Source organism: Corticium candelabrum, chromosome 8 (assembly GCF_963422355.1).
Source record: "Corticium candelabrum chromosome 8, ooCorCand1.1, whole genome shotgun sequence".
Lineage (NCBI taxonomy): Eukaryota > Metazoa > Porifera > Homoscleromorpha > Homosclerophorida > Plakinidae > Corticium > Corticium candelabrum.
Genome location: NC_085092.1, coordinates 2,098,368 through 2,115,447, shown reverse-complemented (window position 1 = coordinate 2,115,447; position 17,080 = coordinate 2,098,368). Strand labels below are relative to the sequence as shown.

Genomic DNA, 17,080 nt, shown 5'->3' with positions numbered 1-17,080 from the left:
GCCTTGTAAGGTTTGACACATGTTGTTCTAGTAGTTACTAAGTGTTAATCTTGCGTTCTCTGTATGGTATTCAAGCTTTTAGAGAAATGTTTAGCGTGCGTTAACCGTTATATGATCACGCCCACCTAGCGCGCGTTAGGCCGGACCACTTTAAATTTGCTTCGACGCCTCTGTACAGGGTACTACCGTACTCTGTGACAGCGCAAAGGAACTTGAAAATTGTGACATCAGTGCAAAGTAATTTGAAACGTAGCGATATCAGTGCAAACTAACTAAAACTACGTGTAAAGAGATCTAAAATCATTGCAGTATATGAAGTCACAAGCGTCATGTGCAAAACCAGGTTGAGGGAAAGGCAGAGTTCATATAGCCAATCTTCCTCAAGCGAGCACACGAAACTATCAGTATTGCTGTCTGCAAATAGTGTGCCAAGACTCTTCCGTGACATTTGCAGAAAAGAAGCATGTCAGTTCTAGGTAGATCAGAAAGTGCGCCGTCAGTTCTAGCAGCTCCAGCTCTTTCGACGGAACTGTCGGAATCAGTTCAAATGGTTCCAGAACTAAATCGAACGCGAGTTCTAGCAGTTCCGGTAGTTCTAACTGCAAATTGTATGAGCCCAATGTCAAGAGAAGCAATTAAATACAGTATCAAGTACCACCTCCGAAACCAATTAGCACAATTTGATCACCAAGGAGCAGAAAAAGACAGTCGCAATAATTGTCAATCAGATAGAGAGTACATGTATATGATATATCCTTTAGTCATAAAACTTACTGTGACACCAATAAAACCAACAGTACATTACAATGTAGTTTGAACAGTTGGGTACAGCAAGTGCAAACACTAACATAGTAATTGTACACAATCTAGTCCCAGATTTACAGTAGTCTCTGTGAGTTTCTGACCTCTGAATACAAAGAGTAGAAAAGCTTCACATACTGCTGGCAATGTTCACCTAAAACAGCAAAGCAAATAAGAGATACTAACAACTGCGATAATATTCACAAGTGCATAGAAATCTTTGCGTTGGTAATCTAGGAATACCATTCAGGTATTACTGACCAAACTATATATCATTGCACAGGCAATGAGTGCACATGACTGTAGAAAAGGTACTTAGTCAAAGTGTGTCAACGTTCCAAAGAAAATATGGTAAAGAAATAATAGATGTGTATTCTTCTAACTGTGTCCTCTCTAACTGCTTTCTGCTCTGAGCTCTTTGCCAACATGTGCTCAGAAATCCAGTACAAATTGCTGATCTAGATAATCAGACTAAAAGGCATAAATACAACAGTCATCTCAATTTGGTTCCCTGCTGTAAACAAATCTGCAGTTGCTTCATAACCTCGTACGGCAAAAAATACATCAATGAACAGTTGTCTAATTGTGGCAAGTGACAATCACTGACCAGTTTTACACAGAAAAGCCAGCTACCGCTAAAAAGCATTTGTAGCTACTGCTCTTTAAAGAAAGTTAAAACAAACCGCACCTAATAACCTAATTGGACCTTCAGAAGTAATGCCACTACCTAACATCAAATCAGATGTGTTACTATTTTCCAAGAAAATACAAAAGACATTCTAATAATAATAAGTTAATACTAACTGCCCTGATTATATTGGTACTTTCCTTCGTAAACCAAATTCAATTGCTAAATTTTCCAGAAAAGGAAAGATTAGAAAGGTGGATGAGTGTTTGATTGGAGTAGCTTATTTTATGTTTCCACCCTCTAGCATGGAAACAACAAGAAGGAAGTTTGAGTGCAGAGTCGCGTGATTGAACGTTTGGAAAATAGAATAGCTGCAAAATTTAAATGGAACAGCAAAGTCAGTGTGCAAATTGCAATCTAGAGAAGGCAATATAGCTTCCAATAAGTGACAAAGTACAGGTGGCTGAGTCTCAAAAACAAATGTGCAAGGAGGGCTACATTAGAGGTGATTCTGCAATGCTCTCACTCATTCACCATTATGGGTTACATAAATGTACGTATCAACATCATCAAACAGTATCAATTCACCACAAACAGTAGCACAACTGCAACTGAAGCAACAGCCACTAGTTGTATGCTGATGCACAATACATCTCATTTTCCTGTTTCCTTGCAAGGGTAGCATAGCCTTCGAAATGACGACGTCCAACAGGACTTTCAAAATGGCTGAAGAGAAAGATGTGATTATATATATATATATATATATATATATATATAAGTGGAATTTGTGTTAAATTTAACTTAATTAATTTGCCCAAGCAAAGAATAAGCTAATCAGCTACAGTAGCTATGCTATATTGCAGGTGTAGGTAAATACATGGACAGCAACAATGTTTCTGAACTACTTGTACGAGATCCTGCAGATTCTGCGCATGCAGTCTTCACATTGTAGTGAAATAACCCACATAAACTGTACATTAGCAACTTCCTGAAACTCAGCTGTGTACAATGTACTTAATTCATTCTAGAGATGATTCTTGTGTAAGCACTGAAGGAAACTTCCCGTGCCTTTTTGTAAAAAACATTTCGTTTACTAGCCAAAACAATTAGTCTAACTATTTGATTGGTGACTGAAAATATATTGTTGATTCCAAGATAACGACTACTTTGGTAATAAAACTTCGAACACTGACACCTCATGTTCCAGCAACCAACTTTCAAAAGTTCTCAAACAAGGAAGTCATTACCTTGCCACTACTCTCAGTGTGTGGTCAACTGTCTGCTTAATCCAATGCTAGCTTACATATCCAAACCCACACCACCACACCAACCATATACACCCACAAGCACATGTGTGCACACACACACACAAACAAACATGCACACATGCAAAAACATAAGCACGCACACACAATTACACACATACACGTACCTACACACACCCACACACACACACACACACACACACACACACACACACACACACACACACACACACACACACACACACACACACATACACACACCCTTTCATTACACTACGGACATTCCAATAACGAATAGTGCAGGGCAAGATCAACACAGACAATGTTGAGAGGTGGAAATTCTCTGACAGCAAAAACGCTCGTGGTTGTGGAGGCCTTGTTGAAGGAAGGTTTGGTGGCAACACCAAAATTGACCAGTTAGGGACTGACCATTCCGCCTTTGATGGTTTACAAGGCCGGCATGATCTACAGCAGTAAAGCCATCACCATAAAAAACTGCAATGTAAAGTGACCGATGTTATTATAAATACACACAGATATATGCAGTGTACGTGACCACAACCGTAAATTAAATCAAAGTTTATGGAAGTTCTGCTTCACTAATCTTGTTGTATTTGACTCCTACAAACAGAGACTATTCAAAACACCTGTCTACAGTCAGTGTATTGTTAAATCTAAGCTTTTTCTGAACTCTTCATAGGTAGAAGAGTGAAAATGGGTTGCTTGCATGGTAGTCTCGCAATGCCAGCCTTTCCCCTTTTCGACATCCGGATGGCGGGAAAGGGTCTGGTATAGTTCCTTTGATGTTGTTGTGTTGCCACTTCATCGATAAACAGCAAATACTGCAGTGAGCTAAGTGGTTGTTTATGGTATTCAGGTGACCTTGGCTAATTACTGATGAAAATGCTGTAGAATTTCAGACCCGTATGTCTGTATGTCTTGTTCTTGGTCCACTTCTCCGTACGAACCTTTGACCAGGCTGCTAAACATTCTGGCAAAAGAAAGCACCACCAGAGTAGAAAAGTCTTGCCATTTTCATTGCATCCGGCTGTAAGGGGAAGGACTGGCTACGGCCAGCAACACCACAACATTAAAGGAACTGTTCCATACCCTCCCCCCCACTGTCCGAATGTCGAAAGGAGAGGGGCAGGTTACGCGAGACTACTTGCGCGGCACTTAGCTGACTGAAACAGCAGGTTTAAGTTTTTGACTAAACATCAAAGAGAATGGTTCAGTACTTAGTGGCTTTTCTTTGCTCTGTGGATCGCTGCATTCCTCCTGGGAACACTTGCTATTAGGTTTCAATCATGTCTTAGAGAATCCCCATCTCAAAATTGTTTTCCAGAGTTGTTCTTGAGTTTCAGGATGGTGCTAATTAGTGCTGACCTTCAACCAGTGCCACAGATTCTATTTGGATTGACATCATGTTACTTCATCTGATACAACAATAGGTTTTTCAGTCCTTGAGTGTCTAGGTGCTGGTGTGCTGCCACCCACTCGCATCGACGATGCTGTTTTTCTGGTGTCAATGTAGCTTCTTGCAAAGTCAACAAGCGTAGAAACCTTTTTCTCTGAAGACAGCAAACAATGGATCTCTCAGATAGGGACTTGATGTTGTCATGTTGCCACTTCATCAAACTTAGCTGCCTTTACATACGTTTCTGTCAGCAACGACAATTCTCTAACAACGATCATCTCATGGATTGTCGCTTTCTTTCTCCATGAGCGTTTCTCGTAATCACTACTGCCTGCAGACAGCCTCTTCAGACACTTCTGGCCCGCCCTCGTGTGATTTTCCAACAGAAGTTGCATTATCACATTGAGAAAGCGGTGTGTGTATGGCTTCAATTTTGCCGCGAGTTTCTGGACTAAGTTGCAGACCATGCAGCCTACGGCAAGGAGAGAAAACAGCACAAAATCGTATGGCTTAACAAGAAAAGAGCTGAATGAATAGGCTGTGCAGCATGCAAGTTTTGCACATAGAGCGTATGGTGCCCACCATAAACAGCTGATTTTTTAGTGGCACTCAGTGTTTCCTTTGTCTAGAGTAATGTTGACAGCGAACCTCTTAAATTTGCATACCAATTGGTCTACACAGTCCATAAACTATGGGTAAAACAAAACACAGTCATTGCTCAAGCCCTGAGACAACTGTTTGCATTTGCATTGCCCCTGTGATGTCACAACAAAGTCTTTTGCTGTCTGCTTGTCTATCTAAGTCACGGCTGTCAAAAAGTAATACAATGCAGCAACCTATTGGCGTCAATTACTGATGTTTCCTGAAATAATTTCTTGAGAATACAGAAATCAACCCCATACTAAGCTGCACTGATTTAACTAGTTGTCAAACTACTTCAAATCTTTACAATAAATCGCTTACAAACTACAAAGACTAGCTGTGTCAAAAACAGCATGACAAACCGGCATATTTTAAGCCTTTGTTGTCATTCTATTTACTTAACTTGCACACTAAAATGTGTTTATATTTTGTACTATATCACTTACGCTAGGTGGATTTATAATTATGCCAGTAACTGTATATCATAATCACACTTCAATGTTGATTGCCTTGTTTTGCGTTGCCATTTCTGCTCATCCTTGCGGTCTCTCTTTTTCTTCTTTCTTGAAATTCACTTCTTGTCTGCTGGTCCAGATATTATTCCTACACACATTTCGATGTCTTGCTTGTATCCTCTAAAACTTCTCAAGTTCGCAATCTCTCAGCATTAAATCGTTCCAATGCATTCTCTGGCCTCCAACTGAGCGGCTTCCTTGGGATGGCGCACACACCAAACGCTTCCCCGGTAGACAACACTCATCTATGTGCAAGATGTGACCTAATAGACAAAGAGCCTCTGGGTTAGCATAGTGGAGATTCCCTGCAGGCGGGCGATCTTTCTGATGGAGGTGTCTCTCTTCTCGTCCCGTAACAACACATAAATGAAAAAGAAGAAGCATCACATCACGAAACTCTGTAGACGACGCACCTGAGGCTCCAAAACTACGGCTGTTTCCAGACTTACATGTCAAGCACCCTTCCCCGTCAGCAGTGTGCTAAGTGCGGTTGCCATTCGGACTTGGGCCACATGTTAGGCACTGCAAACCTCTTGAATTGCTGTAAATAACTGTCAATTTCGTTCCTACCATTGTGAAATACAGGCAATTTAGGAAACTTGCTGTACGTCCTCCGCTTCTAGGCTCCAGCTCAACCGCTCATGCGACTACAGCAGCGGCTTCCATCTCTATCCTTTTCACTTCTAACTCATGTTTGTGCATTGCTTCTTCACTTTCTAACTCCAACATTTTCAATTCTCTGTCTTTATGTCTCTCTTTTCGTTCAAATCAACTGCTGCTCAACAACAAATGATTGTAGCTCCTTACCTTGCAGTCCCATTTTCTCACCGAGTTCCACCAATCACTCCATCTTGTATAACGTACCATTCTATCACGTCTCCTCTTCTGCTGAGTCACCGGCGTTCTTGGTTACTCCTATGCTTCATTTCCTTTCCCTTCCTGCCTGGGCTCCCAATGTGCACAGTAAGTTGCTGTTGGTTGTTAGTAATGCCTAGAATTTTGTCTTTCGGGCACTGATAGAAAGGCTCATTTGGTTGCAGCTTAGATCTAGATCTAGTTACACCTCTTCCAACTCATCCATAGAGTTGCTGTGTCATCTGCATACTCAAGATCTGGAATCAAGATTTGATCTTTCATCTGCTTTCTGTTTCCCACTAGCTCAGCTTTTGTGTTGAACAAGATGCTAATTCCATCCCGGGTGCTTCTGCAGAGACATGTTAAAAACTGCATCCAAAATAGGTTTAAACAACAAAGGAGCCAACACATCATCCTGTCTAACGCCATTTCAAATCCAACACTCTTTGGAGACTTGCCATATGCTCTCACAGCTCCACTACACACACAGGCGCACACGCGTGAACACACACACACACACACACACGGAAAAAAATAGAAAATGGATAAGAAACTGCGATTAGACACGATTGCGCCCCTAGCCTGATGGCTGGGTTCCTGTAAACTAAGCAGGATTAATGGACCGTGCTAAGCAATATCCTGGAGTCTGGCCAGGTTCCCGCAGGAGCACCAACTGCAATGCTGGCACCTGAAGTCCCACCGAAACCCCAGAGACTGATAGACTATGCTGCAGTTGAAATCTTTTTTACCACCCCAGTCAGTTTCTTGCACAAGAAAGTTATGCTCGCCATCATTGCAACTCTGATAGATGTACACACTGTATAGGATGACTCTCTAACTAAGCTATAACGCGCACACACACACACACACATCCACACGCACAGTAGTCTTGCCAGGATTTGTCCCAACTGGCAATGTGTTGATTGAGTTATGGTGTCTTGTATAGGAATGATATCACTTCCAGTTTGCACATTTTACACGTAGGATTATTGTCCGAATACAAAACCGCCTGTCATGCGTAATCTATATAATAGAGGAAGTGGTGTGTGTGTGTGTGTGTGTGTGTGTGTGTGTGTGTGTGTGTGTGTGTGTGTGTGTGTGTGTGTGTATCGAAAAGGCTTCCAAAGCTTTTGGACCTTTGAGAGGTCCTATTTTCAACAATTCTAACTTGTCAGTGGCTACCAAGAGAGCAGTCTACAGAGCAGTGGTTTTGGCAGTGCTATTGTATGGATCTGAAACTTGGGTGCTAAAAGCTCAACACACAAAAAGGCTAAATGTCTTTCACAATCGTTGTGTGAGAACCATACTTGGAGTCAACAGATTTGAGCAATGGCAGGAGAGGTTAACAACATGAGTTTTAGCTGAAAATTTTGGCATGCATTGGACAATGCCTGACATCATAATGGAGCAGCAATTGAAGTGGCTGGGTCATGTGGGTAGAATGAATGAGGAACGACTTCCAAAGAAACTGATGTTTGGAGAATTAAGGAAGACGAGACCTTGCCATGGAACAAGAAAGAGATGGAGAGATCTAGTTAGTCAAGATCTGCAATTAGTAGATACCAAAAACATCTGGTACCAGAGATGCCAAGACCGGAATGGGTGGTTCAGTCTTTGTCAAAGGGGTGTTGAGAAGGTAGTCACAAATTGGGAAAAGCAGATGTGCAGCGAATGTACAATTCCAAGGAGAAAGTTTCTTGTGTGAATGTAGAAGATCATTTAGACGACACAGCGACCTCACAAGACACAGGCGGTCTTGTCCTAGTAATTTGCCAGTTGCCCAGGAGCACAATCCAAGGGCCCTGCTATCATAGTTTCTTTTACTATGGGCGGCTTCAAGGTTCAAGGTTCAAGGTGTGTGTGTGTACAAACCTGTAGCAAACTCTGGCCTCCTCCTCAGTCTCATATTTCGATCTTCAAAAAACTTGAAAACTAACAGCATGCAAATGTTCAAACTCAAGCAAATTACTGCTGTCAACAAATGAGATCACACCCGTGTAAAACAACATGTTGTCTTGAGTGCCAGCTGCAGCTTCAAGAAACTGCCGAGCAGATATCGAGTCCTCTTTCCCAATGCTACGAGCAAATCTTAAAGCCTGCAAAAGCTACATGGACAAAACAATTTACAATAATTGAACGAAAACGCTCTACCAGCTTCAATACCTGTGCTTTTGATATTAAAACTTCAAAGATCTCTGCATCTGCAGTTTGCAATCGCTAGACAATAATTTGTAATATTCTACTAATTTAACTCTTCACAGAGTTCACTCATACCTTTAGCATGTCCAAAGCTAACTGATAAGCTGGAGAATACTCTCCTTGGATAGACAATAACAAACATGCCTAATAATCACAATTCAATAATATGTGGAAATACATGTATGAGTGTAGAATCATTGACAAAAGAGCTTACCAACTGCTTAGAATCATTAAGAACATGATACTGGAGAAACTACAAATACCACAAAACCAGACTAAGCATTGCAGCAAACACTCTACATGTGATCAAAGAATTAAACTGTATCTAATATAACAGAGCACTGTCACAGTCTACACATGACCTAATAGGATAGGTATTTACTGGCTAATATTAAGCTGCATCACTAAGCTGTAAACACTAGACTGCGGGCATTTCCACTGACAATGTACTTCACAGTTGCAACAATTCCAAGTAAACTAGAAAATTTGCAGAACTAATAATTAATTAATTAATTTTTTTGTCTACAATGTCAACTACTTCAAATGCAAGCAGATTTAACTCAAGACAATCACCTTAAAAGTAAAAGACAAAAATATAAACAATATTATATTTATGGCAGCTACTAAGACAATCCAGTAATTTCCTAAGTTCAGACAGTTTCATTCGCAATAACACAGAAACAACACTTAGCATGACTGAACTACAAAATGCACGGTAAAGACAACATCAACATCAATGCTACAAATCCCTAAATGTGTTGGTAATTTTACACCATTGTATACCATAACGCCTTATTAGACATACTTTGACAAACTCACCTGATGCAGTTGATAAAAACATTTATTTCCCACCAGTGTTTTGATCAGTTGCTCATATACTACATACTAGAAAAGCATTACTAATATCAACATCTAAGCATCTCATTGCTAAAGTCAAATGCCATACCAGCACTGGTATACCGTGTTGACTGAGTGAACGAATGTATTCAATCAACACAGCCACAATAAACTTATAATCCACCTGCACATGAAAATATGGTAAGTTGTAATTCATCACAATACTATACTCGCTTGATTATTACCCCACCCACATGGTTGGCCAGAGTCAAAAGTCAATTATGAAAAGAGGCCTTTTTAAATAATTGACACCTAAAGTTGTTACTATGTGGTGATTGATTAAATAACTTAAACAGCATGCTACTACAGACTTGACCCAGTCTCACTTCACCCGCGTCATTCCGAGATTGTCAATCCTTGGTGCAGAGACTTTAGTACCAGACCGTCTACTGAAGTCACTACAGTAAGTGCTTGTCATTATTGCACATCGCGTGCCAGCTGCTTTGGGAACATTCCACACCCTTAGTAATTGCCTTCCTTAGCTGTTTGGACGTAGCACAGAAGCACTTCACAATCGCCAGAAGATCTGCAGAAATGACTGAACAATGTATTTAGAGTAGAGAGACCTGTAGGCTGCTCAACTGAATTATCGACAATGCATCACCAGCATGCGTGGAATGTTTTGATGCTCTGTTATTTTGAAAACCGGTTGCTTGCAGTAAACTAAACACTGTATGGCATAGCAACAGGCTTTCACGACGAAAAATTCACTTCTCAAAAGGATATCACTTACCAACAAATCACGACATTGTAATACAAGTGACAACCAGTAAACGAGAAATTCCCACCAGCACAACTACCTAAAGTATAGTATAAATCGTCTCTACGTGTCTAAGTCATCAAACCCTTCAACACGTGGTCGACAAATATGTGCAAGTTGAAGAATAACAGTATTTTCACAAGCACAAATCTAACAAACAGTCTCTGTGGAAAGCACCAATTACCACAATTTAAAAAACTACGACGTGTGAAATCTTAGAGCCTTGGCCAAAGTCGGGCTGAGAGCTTGCTTGAGCCCTGGGTTATAATCAAGTGAGAACAGTAATACATCTGCATACCTTAACTGATGAAGATTCAAATATTGATAAAACATATGTGTACATGTCTGCTTCATCTATAACTCCTGGAGGAGTCCGACGAGTGTCTAGCCGTTTCAAAGAGCTATACACAAGTAGTGCATTATAAAATACAAAGGAAATATAACACATACAGCACACCTCATTGTAGATCTTCGCTCTGCAAGCTAAAACAGAGACTCATTGTTTCACTTTGCACACACACACAAACAAACAAACAAACAAAGCAGAAACAATCTACAAGAGCGCTTTGCAAAAGCTCCAAGAATCTTGCAAACACTATGTATACAATGCTGAAAGCTGCCATTGTACTACAAGATGATATACACAAACTCAGCCTAAAAATGGTAAATTTTTACACTATATCCCTGAAAATGCTTGCTTCACAATGTAGCCATTTACCAAGCAACGTCTAAAGTAGTTGTAACTGTGCATAGGTCACTCCACCATGACAAGATGTGTTCAGCCTAGTTGTTGTGGAAAGAAAATGACACAGAACTCAACAACAAGTCTCCTAATGCATTGTGGTCCTGCATATTAACCATACTGTATATCCAACAAATATCATGGTATAACTTTTCACTTTAATTAATGACACAGATTTCGGTGATCACTCCTTGTAGCAAACACGCTGCTTTCTCAACATTTACAGAGGTGAGAAGAAGAGAAAGTCTCATACATGTTAATCACAAGTATTATTGCTACTGTGCCACAATATCAGTTGTAAACAGTAAAGCGTTTTGCTACAGTAACATCAAATGCATGCATTATGTAAACGTTAGAAGCCTGATAAATTTATCAGCAAAGATTTAAATAACAATACATGTATTTACAAAAATAATGGCACTCATATATCTAATCTAATTTAGATATTGCTCAATCATGACATGCACTGTACATAATAGCCTCGTCCCCAGACTCATGTGAGCCTGGCAGTGTCCGGTTCCCGTATGACACTTTCAGCCTCCCACAGCGCCTACTTTCACAGACTTACTTCACTAAGTGTCACACCACGTTATAGCGTTGGCACCCCACGTGACTAAATACTACCATGTCAAAAACTCAATTAGCTATATCTGATTACAAGACATTATTGCGGCTTGACACAATCTAATGTGTCACCCACCATTGTGTGTCCAGCCTCCAAACCGCACATGCCTATGGTGATTAGTTCACGCGGTGTGTGAACCAAGTTCGCACTCTCCAAATTCTCTCAAGACAGCTTCAGCATGTGGAAAGGTGAGTGTATTCTTACGTTATTGTTTTACTCGTATAGACTGGCAAACCTGCCAAGTCTAGTTATTTCGTGTGCAGTTCATTCATTGTTTCGTCGCACATCTGCTTTCTGCACGGTCCTTGCTAGTGCGCAGACTCTAGTGTAAAGGCCAGTAAGGCACGCAATGGCAATGAGAGACATTGACATGGAATTTTACAGTCCGCTCTTCGTATTTTCAATTATGATGACTTTCGAGAGGGTCAACTTGAAGCCTCTAGGGCCATCCTAAGGGAAAAGATGTCTTTGTCCACACGAAAACTTCTGGTGGGAAATCTCTCTGCTACCTTTTACCAGCGTTAGTCATGCCAGGATCTTGTATAGTTGTGAGCCCATTGATATCTTTGATGGACAGCCAGGTATTACACACCGAAATAGTTCTTACTATAGCTATGTCTAACTCTTCCTGCCCAAGGTGAGTAAGCTAGAGGAAAAGTCCATCTCTGTCGCTCGAGTGGCTTCTCTGGCAGATGATGCACTTCTACAGGATGTGTTTGGAGAAGTTCAAACTGAGTGAGCACCTATTCTTGTCTGTCTGACAAGCAGTTATCTGCATCTGCTTGTTTTAGTTTACATGTCACCTGAAGCTATCACAGCAAAGTTTTGGAGAAACGCTATTAGTCACAAATTGAAGGATGTTCTATCTTTTATTGCAATAGACGAAGTTCACTTAATTGAAGATTGGGGTACCACCTTTCGTCCTTCTTACAAGGAGCTCAATTTTATCCGGTCCTGCCAGCCGCCTATCCCGCTCATGGCCCTCTCTGGACCAGCCCCAACCCATCTTATTTTTTCTATTACTCGAGAGCTGAAAATGTCTGATTATGTGGTAGTGTCCGCTCCCTTAACCGGCCCAATCTGTTCTTTTCTCTGGATTCATCACATAGCATGTTTTCTGTTTTTTTGTCTTCTATGTTATCGTCAACGAATTCTACGGAAAGTATTCCCAAGACTCTGATATTCCGTAGGTCTAAAGATACCTTGTACAATGTGTATGTCTACCTTATTAGAAGCTGTAACAACGGTGTTGGCCAGTACCACGCAACCATGACTTTGCAAGGACGGTCACAGCATTACCGTGACTTAAGAGTGGGAGGCAAAGAGTGATGGTTGCAACCAGTGCTTTTGGCTTGGGAATCGATATCAATGACATTACTGACGTGATATTGTATAGTGTTCCAAACAAAGGTTCAGAGTTAGTACAGCCGGCAGGTCGTGAAGGCAGAGACCCTCGGCGTTTGTGCCTGGTTCGTTTTGTGGTCCGGCCTCAAGATCTTAAAGAAAGTGATAGTGCAGTTGTCAAACTAGCATCAAACACAGCTTGTTTGCGAAAAGTTATTCTTCGTGAGATTTAGCAATCTGAAGAGCACATACACGCTAGTAACTTTTGCTGCTCTTTCTGCTCCTCTGTCAAGCGCCCATTTGCATTTTCATTGGAGCTGCCATCTGCAAGCACTGTTTCTTGTAGTTCTCATAGATCTGGAACACTGAGATCACAGCAAATTCTGGCTGGGCAAAGGGCTGCTTAAAAAAATCTTTAGTTGAATTTAGGGGAATGGCTGGTGGCACAAGATTAAACGAAGGGGTTTAGATGGAGTGCTGTCCATGGCAGTGATTGATAACGTGCTGAAGAAGTGTAACAGAATCATTTCTGAAGATGATGTACAATCAACAGGTGTGATGCCAGAGTTTACAGCACCTGTATATCAAATGTAGTCCATGGGCCAAGGTCAAAAAAAGGCTTCAGAAAACAAGTCCCATTCCACCCTCATGAAGACACAAGTTTCTTATCACCAAATGATAGATATGTCCAAGTATAGCATTTCTGCACTTGTCCCCCGTTGCAAAAAGTGTCCGTTTAGCTGTAATTAAATACTTAAGCAGCGCCGACAGTCTGTTGTCCAAGGTTGCACCATACGTAGTAGCATTCAAAAGATGCTTGGGAACTAAGTAACTTATTTTCTACACCAAAGTCAACTCAATATCGCATTTCTAATATAGTAATACCACATTTCTTACTTAGAACTCTCAAAATCGGCAGCTATATGTTGCTGTGATATTTACGCTGTCAATCCCTCGTCTGATGATACGCTGCTATCTTAACCTAATTCTCAGCAGTATCATCACTATCACTGTCATCATCGTCGTCGTCGTCGCCGTCGTCATCATCATCAATAGGAGGAGCATATGAATATCTACAGCATTGGTGTCGTCCTCTCCCCGGTCACAGTTACTGCAATTCTCGCATCGACAGATTTCTGTACACTTCAGTTCATTTTTAAAACAACCGCAGCGATTGCTGTTGCAACCAGTTTTGCAGCTGCAGTTAAGTACCTCTAGAATTGCATCTGGTGCTGGGGGCTGGCTCATCCACTTGATTTCTATTTTTCCTGTCCATACACAATCTAACCGTGTCCATTACAACTTCCGACGGCAGAAAAGGCTTGGAGAGCACGTTTCCAAATGTAGGCTTGGTAGTTGGTCTGTTTGACGTGCAGTGACAGGGCATCGGCTGTTGGGGGGAGGTTCTGGCACGCAGGAGCCTTAGCACAAAAAAATTTGTACCTTGCTTCATTAATAGATGTGCAGTTCTGTTGTCCATACAATCAACAAACAAACAATTCACAACTTTTTTGAGTGTCTAACGAGCATTCAGGGGCTACTACTAGTCCTGCCATGCCTGCCTGAATTGTACGATCTTTTATTAGAATTTCAAAAGACCGCTTTTTGCCTTTACCATAGAAAGCACTCGTAGTATCGTAACCAGTGAATGCATGATATCCTGGAAGAGAGTTGCATATTTCTAGATCTGTTCCAAGCGCGTGGGCTAGCCTCGACAAATGCACGAAACGCCGCCGGTCCTTACCCGTTAGCCACAGTAACTGAACATGACGAAAAACATCCAAAGAGGCTGCATGTATGCCAATGACAGCAACGTCAGTGGCTGGAGATTTGATGATGGTAGTTGATTCTCTAGATTGTGCAGCGTGTGCAGCGTGTAGGAAGAGTCTTGTGTCTGCCTCCTCATGAGAGCACGTTAGCTCAAGAACCTCTGACCACGATACCTGTTCACCGTCGGCAGATGTCAAGCGGACACAACCGATTCCGGAACAAACGTAAAAATTGATGTTTTTGAGCATCCTACTGTAGCAAGAAGAAGTCCACTCATTTACTAAAAACTCCAAAAGAGCACTCTTGTTGTTTCCAGAGCTGAGGTACTTCTTCCACTGCTTTGGACATCGCTGAGACGCATTAATAACATGGGAAACAATAATGCCGGTAGAGGCACGCTTGCTGTGCTCTGTGTCTTTGATGGATGGCGATCTATGACAAAGCCAACACGAGAAAGCTGATCGTGGTGACGAGTGCCTAATACTGAGCAAAGAATTTGAAAAGCAAGATCTCGAAAAGTGCCTGTAGGCCTAGTAAGTGATTGAATGGTAGCCATTGCGTCGACTAGCAGTGTTGCTCTGCCAACGTTTTCTACCGGGAAGCCATAGCTTTCCAAGAGAGGCAGTACAGAAGACTTGGTTGTTTTATTCAAATTACCTTGCGGTGAAGCCAAACTCAATGGCAGTGGACTTAAGGAAAACAAAAGGACCATCCGCAAGTCAAGATTCCTACTCGTTGAAATTGCCAACATTCGTGAAAAGAAGCTCATGTCGGCCTTTATTGCTACATCATGAGAATTAGCTCTGACTGTGACTGTCTTGGCCATCGATGAGAAAGTTTTCAGCTTCAACTTTTGCAGCTTGTCAAAAAATCCAACACTGCCACTACACAAGCGTTCATGAACAAACTTCTCTGCATGTGTGCTTCCTATTTGGTACGCTTGCAAGAGGTCATTCGCGACGTCAGGTGGAGCCATTATTCCAGATGAAATGTTACTTATTTACTTTCTTGGCTCTTCTAGGTCGAGTATACTTCTTATAGCACTCACAATGGTAGTATCCTTTGGGACCAGACTCCCAGTGTCTGCTAAGAAGGCACCAGACGTCATCTTGTCGTGTCTCCGCTACTTTTTGGAAGGTCTTCCAACGAACATCGGTAAAAGATGTCAAGTTTCCAGTGTTGTCTGAGCAATGGCAAAGACACTGGCTCCAGTCTGGATGAAACACCTTTGCGGCATGGTATTCTATCATTTCGTCATCAGCTAATTCTCTAACCGTCGACATTATACAATAATAAAGACCACTCTGCGGACTATCGATCGAGCTTTAAACAGTCAGAACATAACACAACGAGAATAAAGTGCATACAGCCTACACCAGCTATTTGTTGCAGTATCACCTAGTGTAAATATAGCAGCATTACATCACCTAGATCCTTATTCCTAGTGTTGTTACATCAGTCTAGATCGTTGTTATTCTTCCAATGTCCGCCTCCTTGTAGACATCCTTTTATGTGATAGTCCGTTCGTAGAAACAAGAAACATCTGTGTTTGTTCTATCTAGATCCGGTGAGGATATGCTACTAGAGTATGTACAAATATACCGTGTACAAAGGTTAGAAGCGAAACGAAGGTGCGTTCACACTAGAGCAGCCTTGACTCAAGGACACTGGAAGATAAAGCCAAAAATATGGTACATGTACATCTAGATAGCTAACAGAGTCGCTTGACTAGCTATGAACGTAGGTGTGAATACAGCTGAGTTTAAACAAGACTTCGCAAACGAGGATCTAGGGCTACTTGACACTCAGTGTAAACGCACTAGAAATCTTTGCTGACGACGACAAGAGAAACAGCATGGCCGCTAAACGCACGTTAGTGCAGGGACTCGAGCGCAATCTGTTCGTGTTTGTCCAGTCTCTCGTTATGTTTTGAATAGCTGCTGTCTAAATACTCATATATTTCTTCTTCAAGTTAATGTTATGCTTATAAATGCTAGAAAACAGAGTCTGCCCTCGGAGTACAGAGCGTACTCGCTGTCAGCACCAAAATAGGCAAATGCAACCGAACAAACAACATTCGCGAAGGGGGACAAGTGTAGAAATGCTTTAAATAGATTCCTCTAACGTTTCATAAAAAGAAATGTGTGTCTTCACATGGGTAGAATGCAACTTCGTCTTTTTGGGACCTGGCCCATGGACTAATGATCGAGTATCACATTCCCATAACCATACCCCAAAGTGTTCCAACGGTTACACGTGCTAGCAGAAGCATAGCTTCCTGTAGAAAATCTTTATTGGAATACATCACTAATTGTCTGTAATGTTGATGTAATTAATGTAATTAAAATTTGCAACTGTCTGTTCAATATTATACATTGTAAACACTGTATTTCGCTCACTATTGTGCCACATTACATTAAAATGTCTTCCACGACATCAGTTTCCTCGTGGTCCTCGTCTGTTGCATGCTCTTCGTCAAGTCGCAGTTCCTCTTTTTTTTAGAAACTGTAACCATTGTTTGGATAGTGCAATTTGATAACCTTTACGCTCAGGTGTAGTAAAATTTTCTTTTTTTCAGGCAATTTTCTTTCAGGAATACGACATGTTACTTGGAATTCCA

The 17,080-nt window shown here is 41.3% G+C and overlaps 1 protein-coding gene across 1 annotated transcript; it reads right to left on the bottom strand.

Moving 5' to 3' along the window:
- Positions 1-736: 736 nt before the first annotated feature.
- Positions 737-10,780, bottom strand: LOC134183721 (regulator of MON1-CCZ1 complex-like). The gene is made up of 10 exons (XM_062651316.1): positions 10,437-10,780; positions 10,278-10,380; positions 9,269-9,343; positions 9,142-9,207; positions 8,537-8,575; positions 8,398-8,466; positions 8,287-8,340; positions 8,117-8,228; positions 7,996-8,055; positions 737-955 (listed from the first exon to the last, which is right to left on the bottom strand). Exons 1-10 carry the CDS (start codon positions 10,439-10,441, stop codon positions 879-881), a joined length of 660 nt encoding a protein of 219 aa, XP_062507300.1. The 5' UTR covers positions 10,442-10,780; the 3' UTR covers positions 737-878.
- Positions 10,781-17,080: the final 6,300 nt, after the last annotated feature.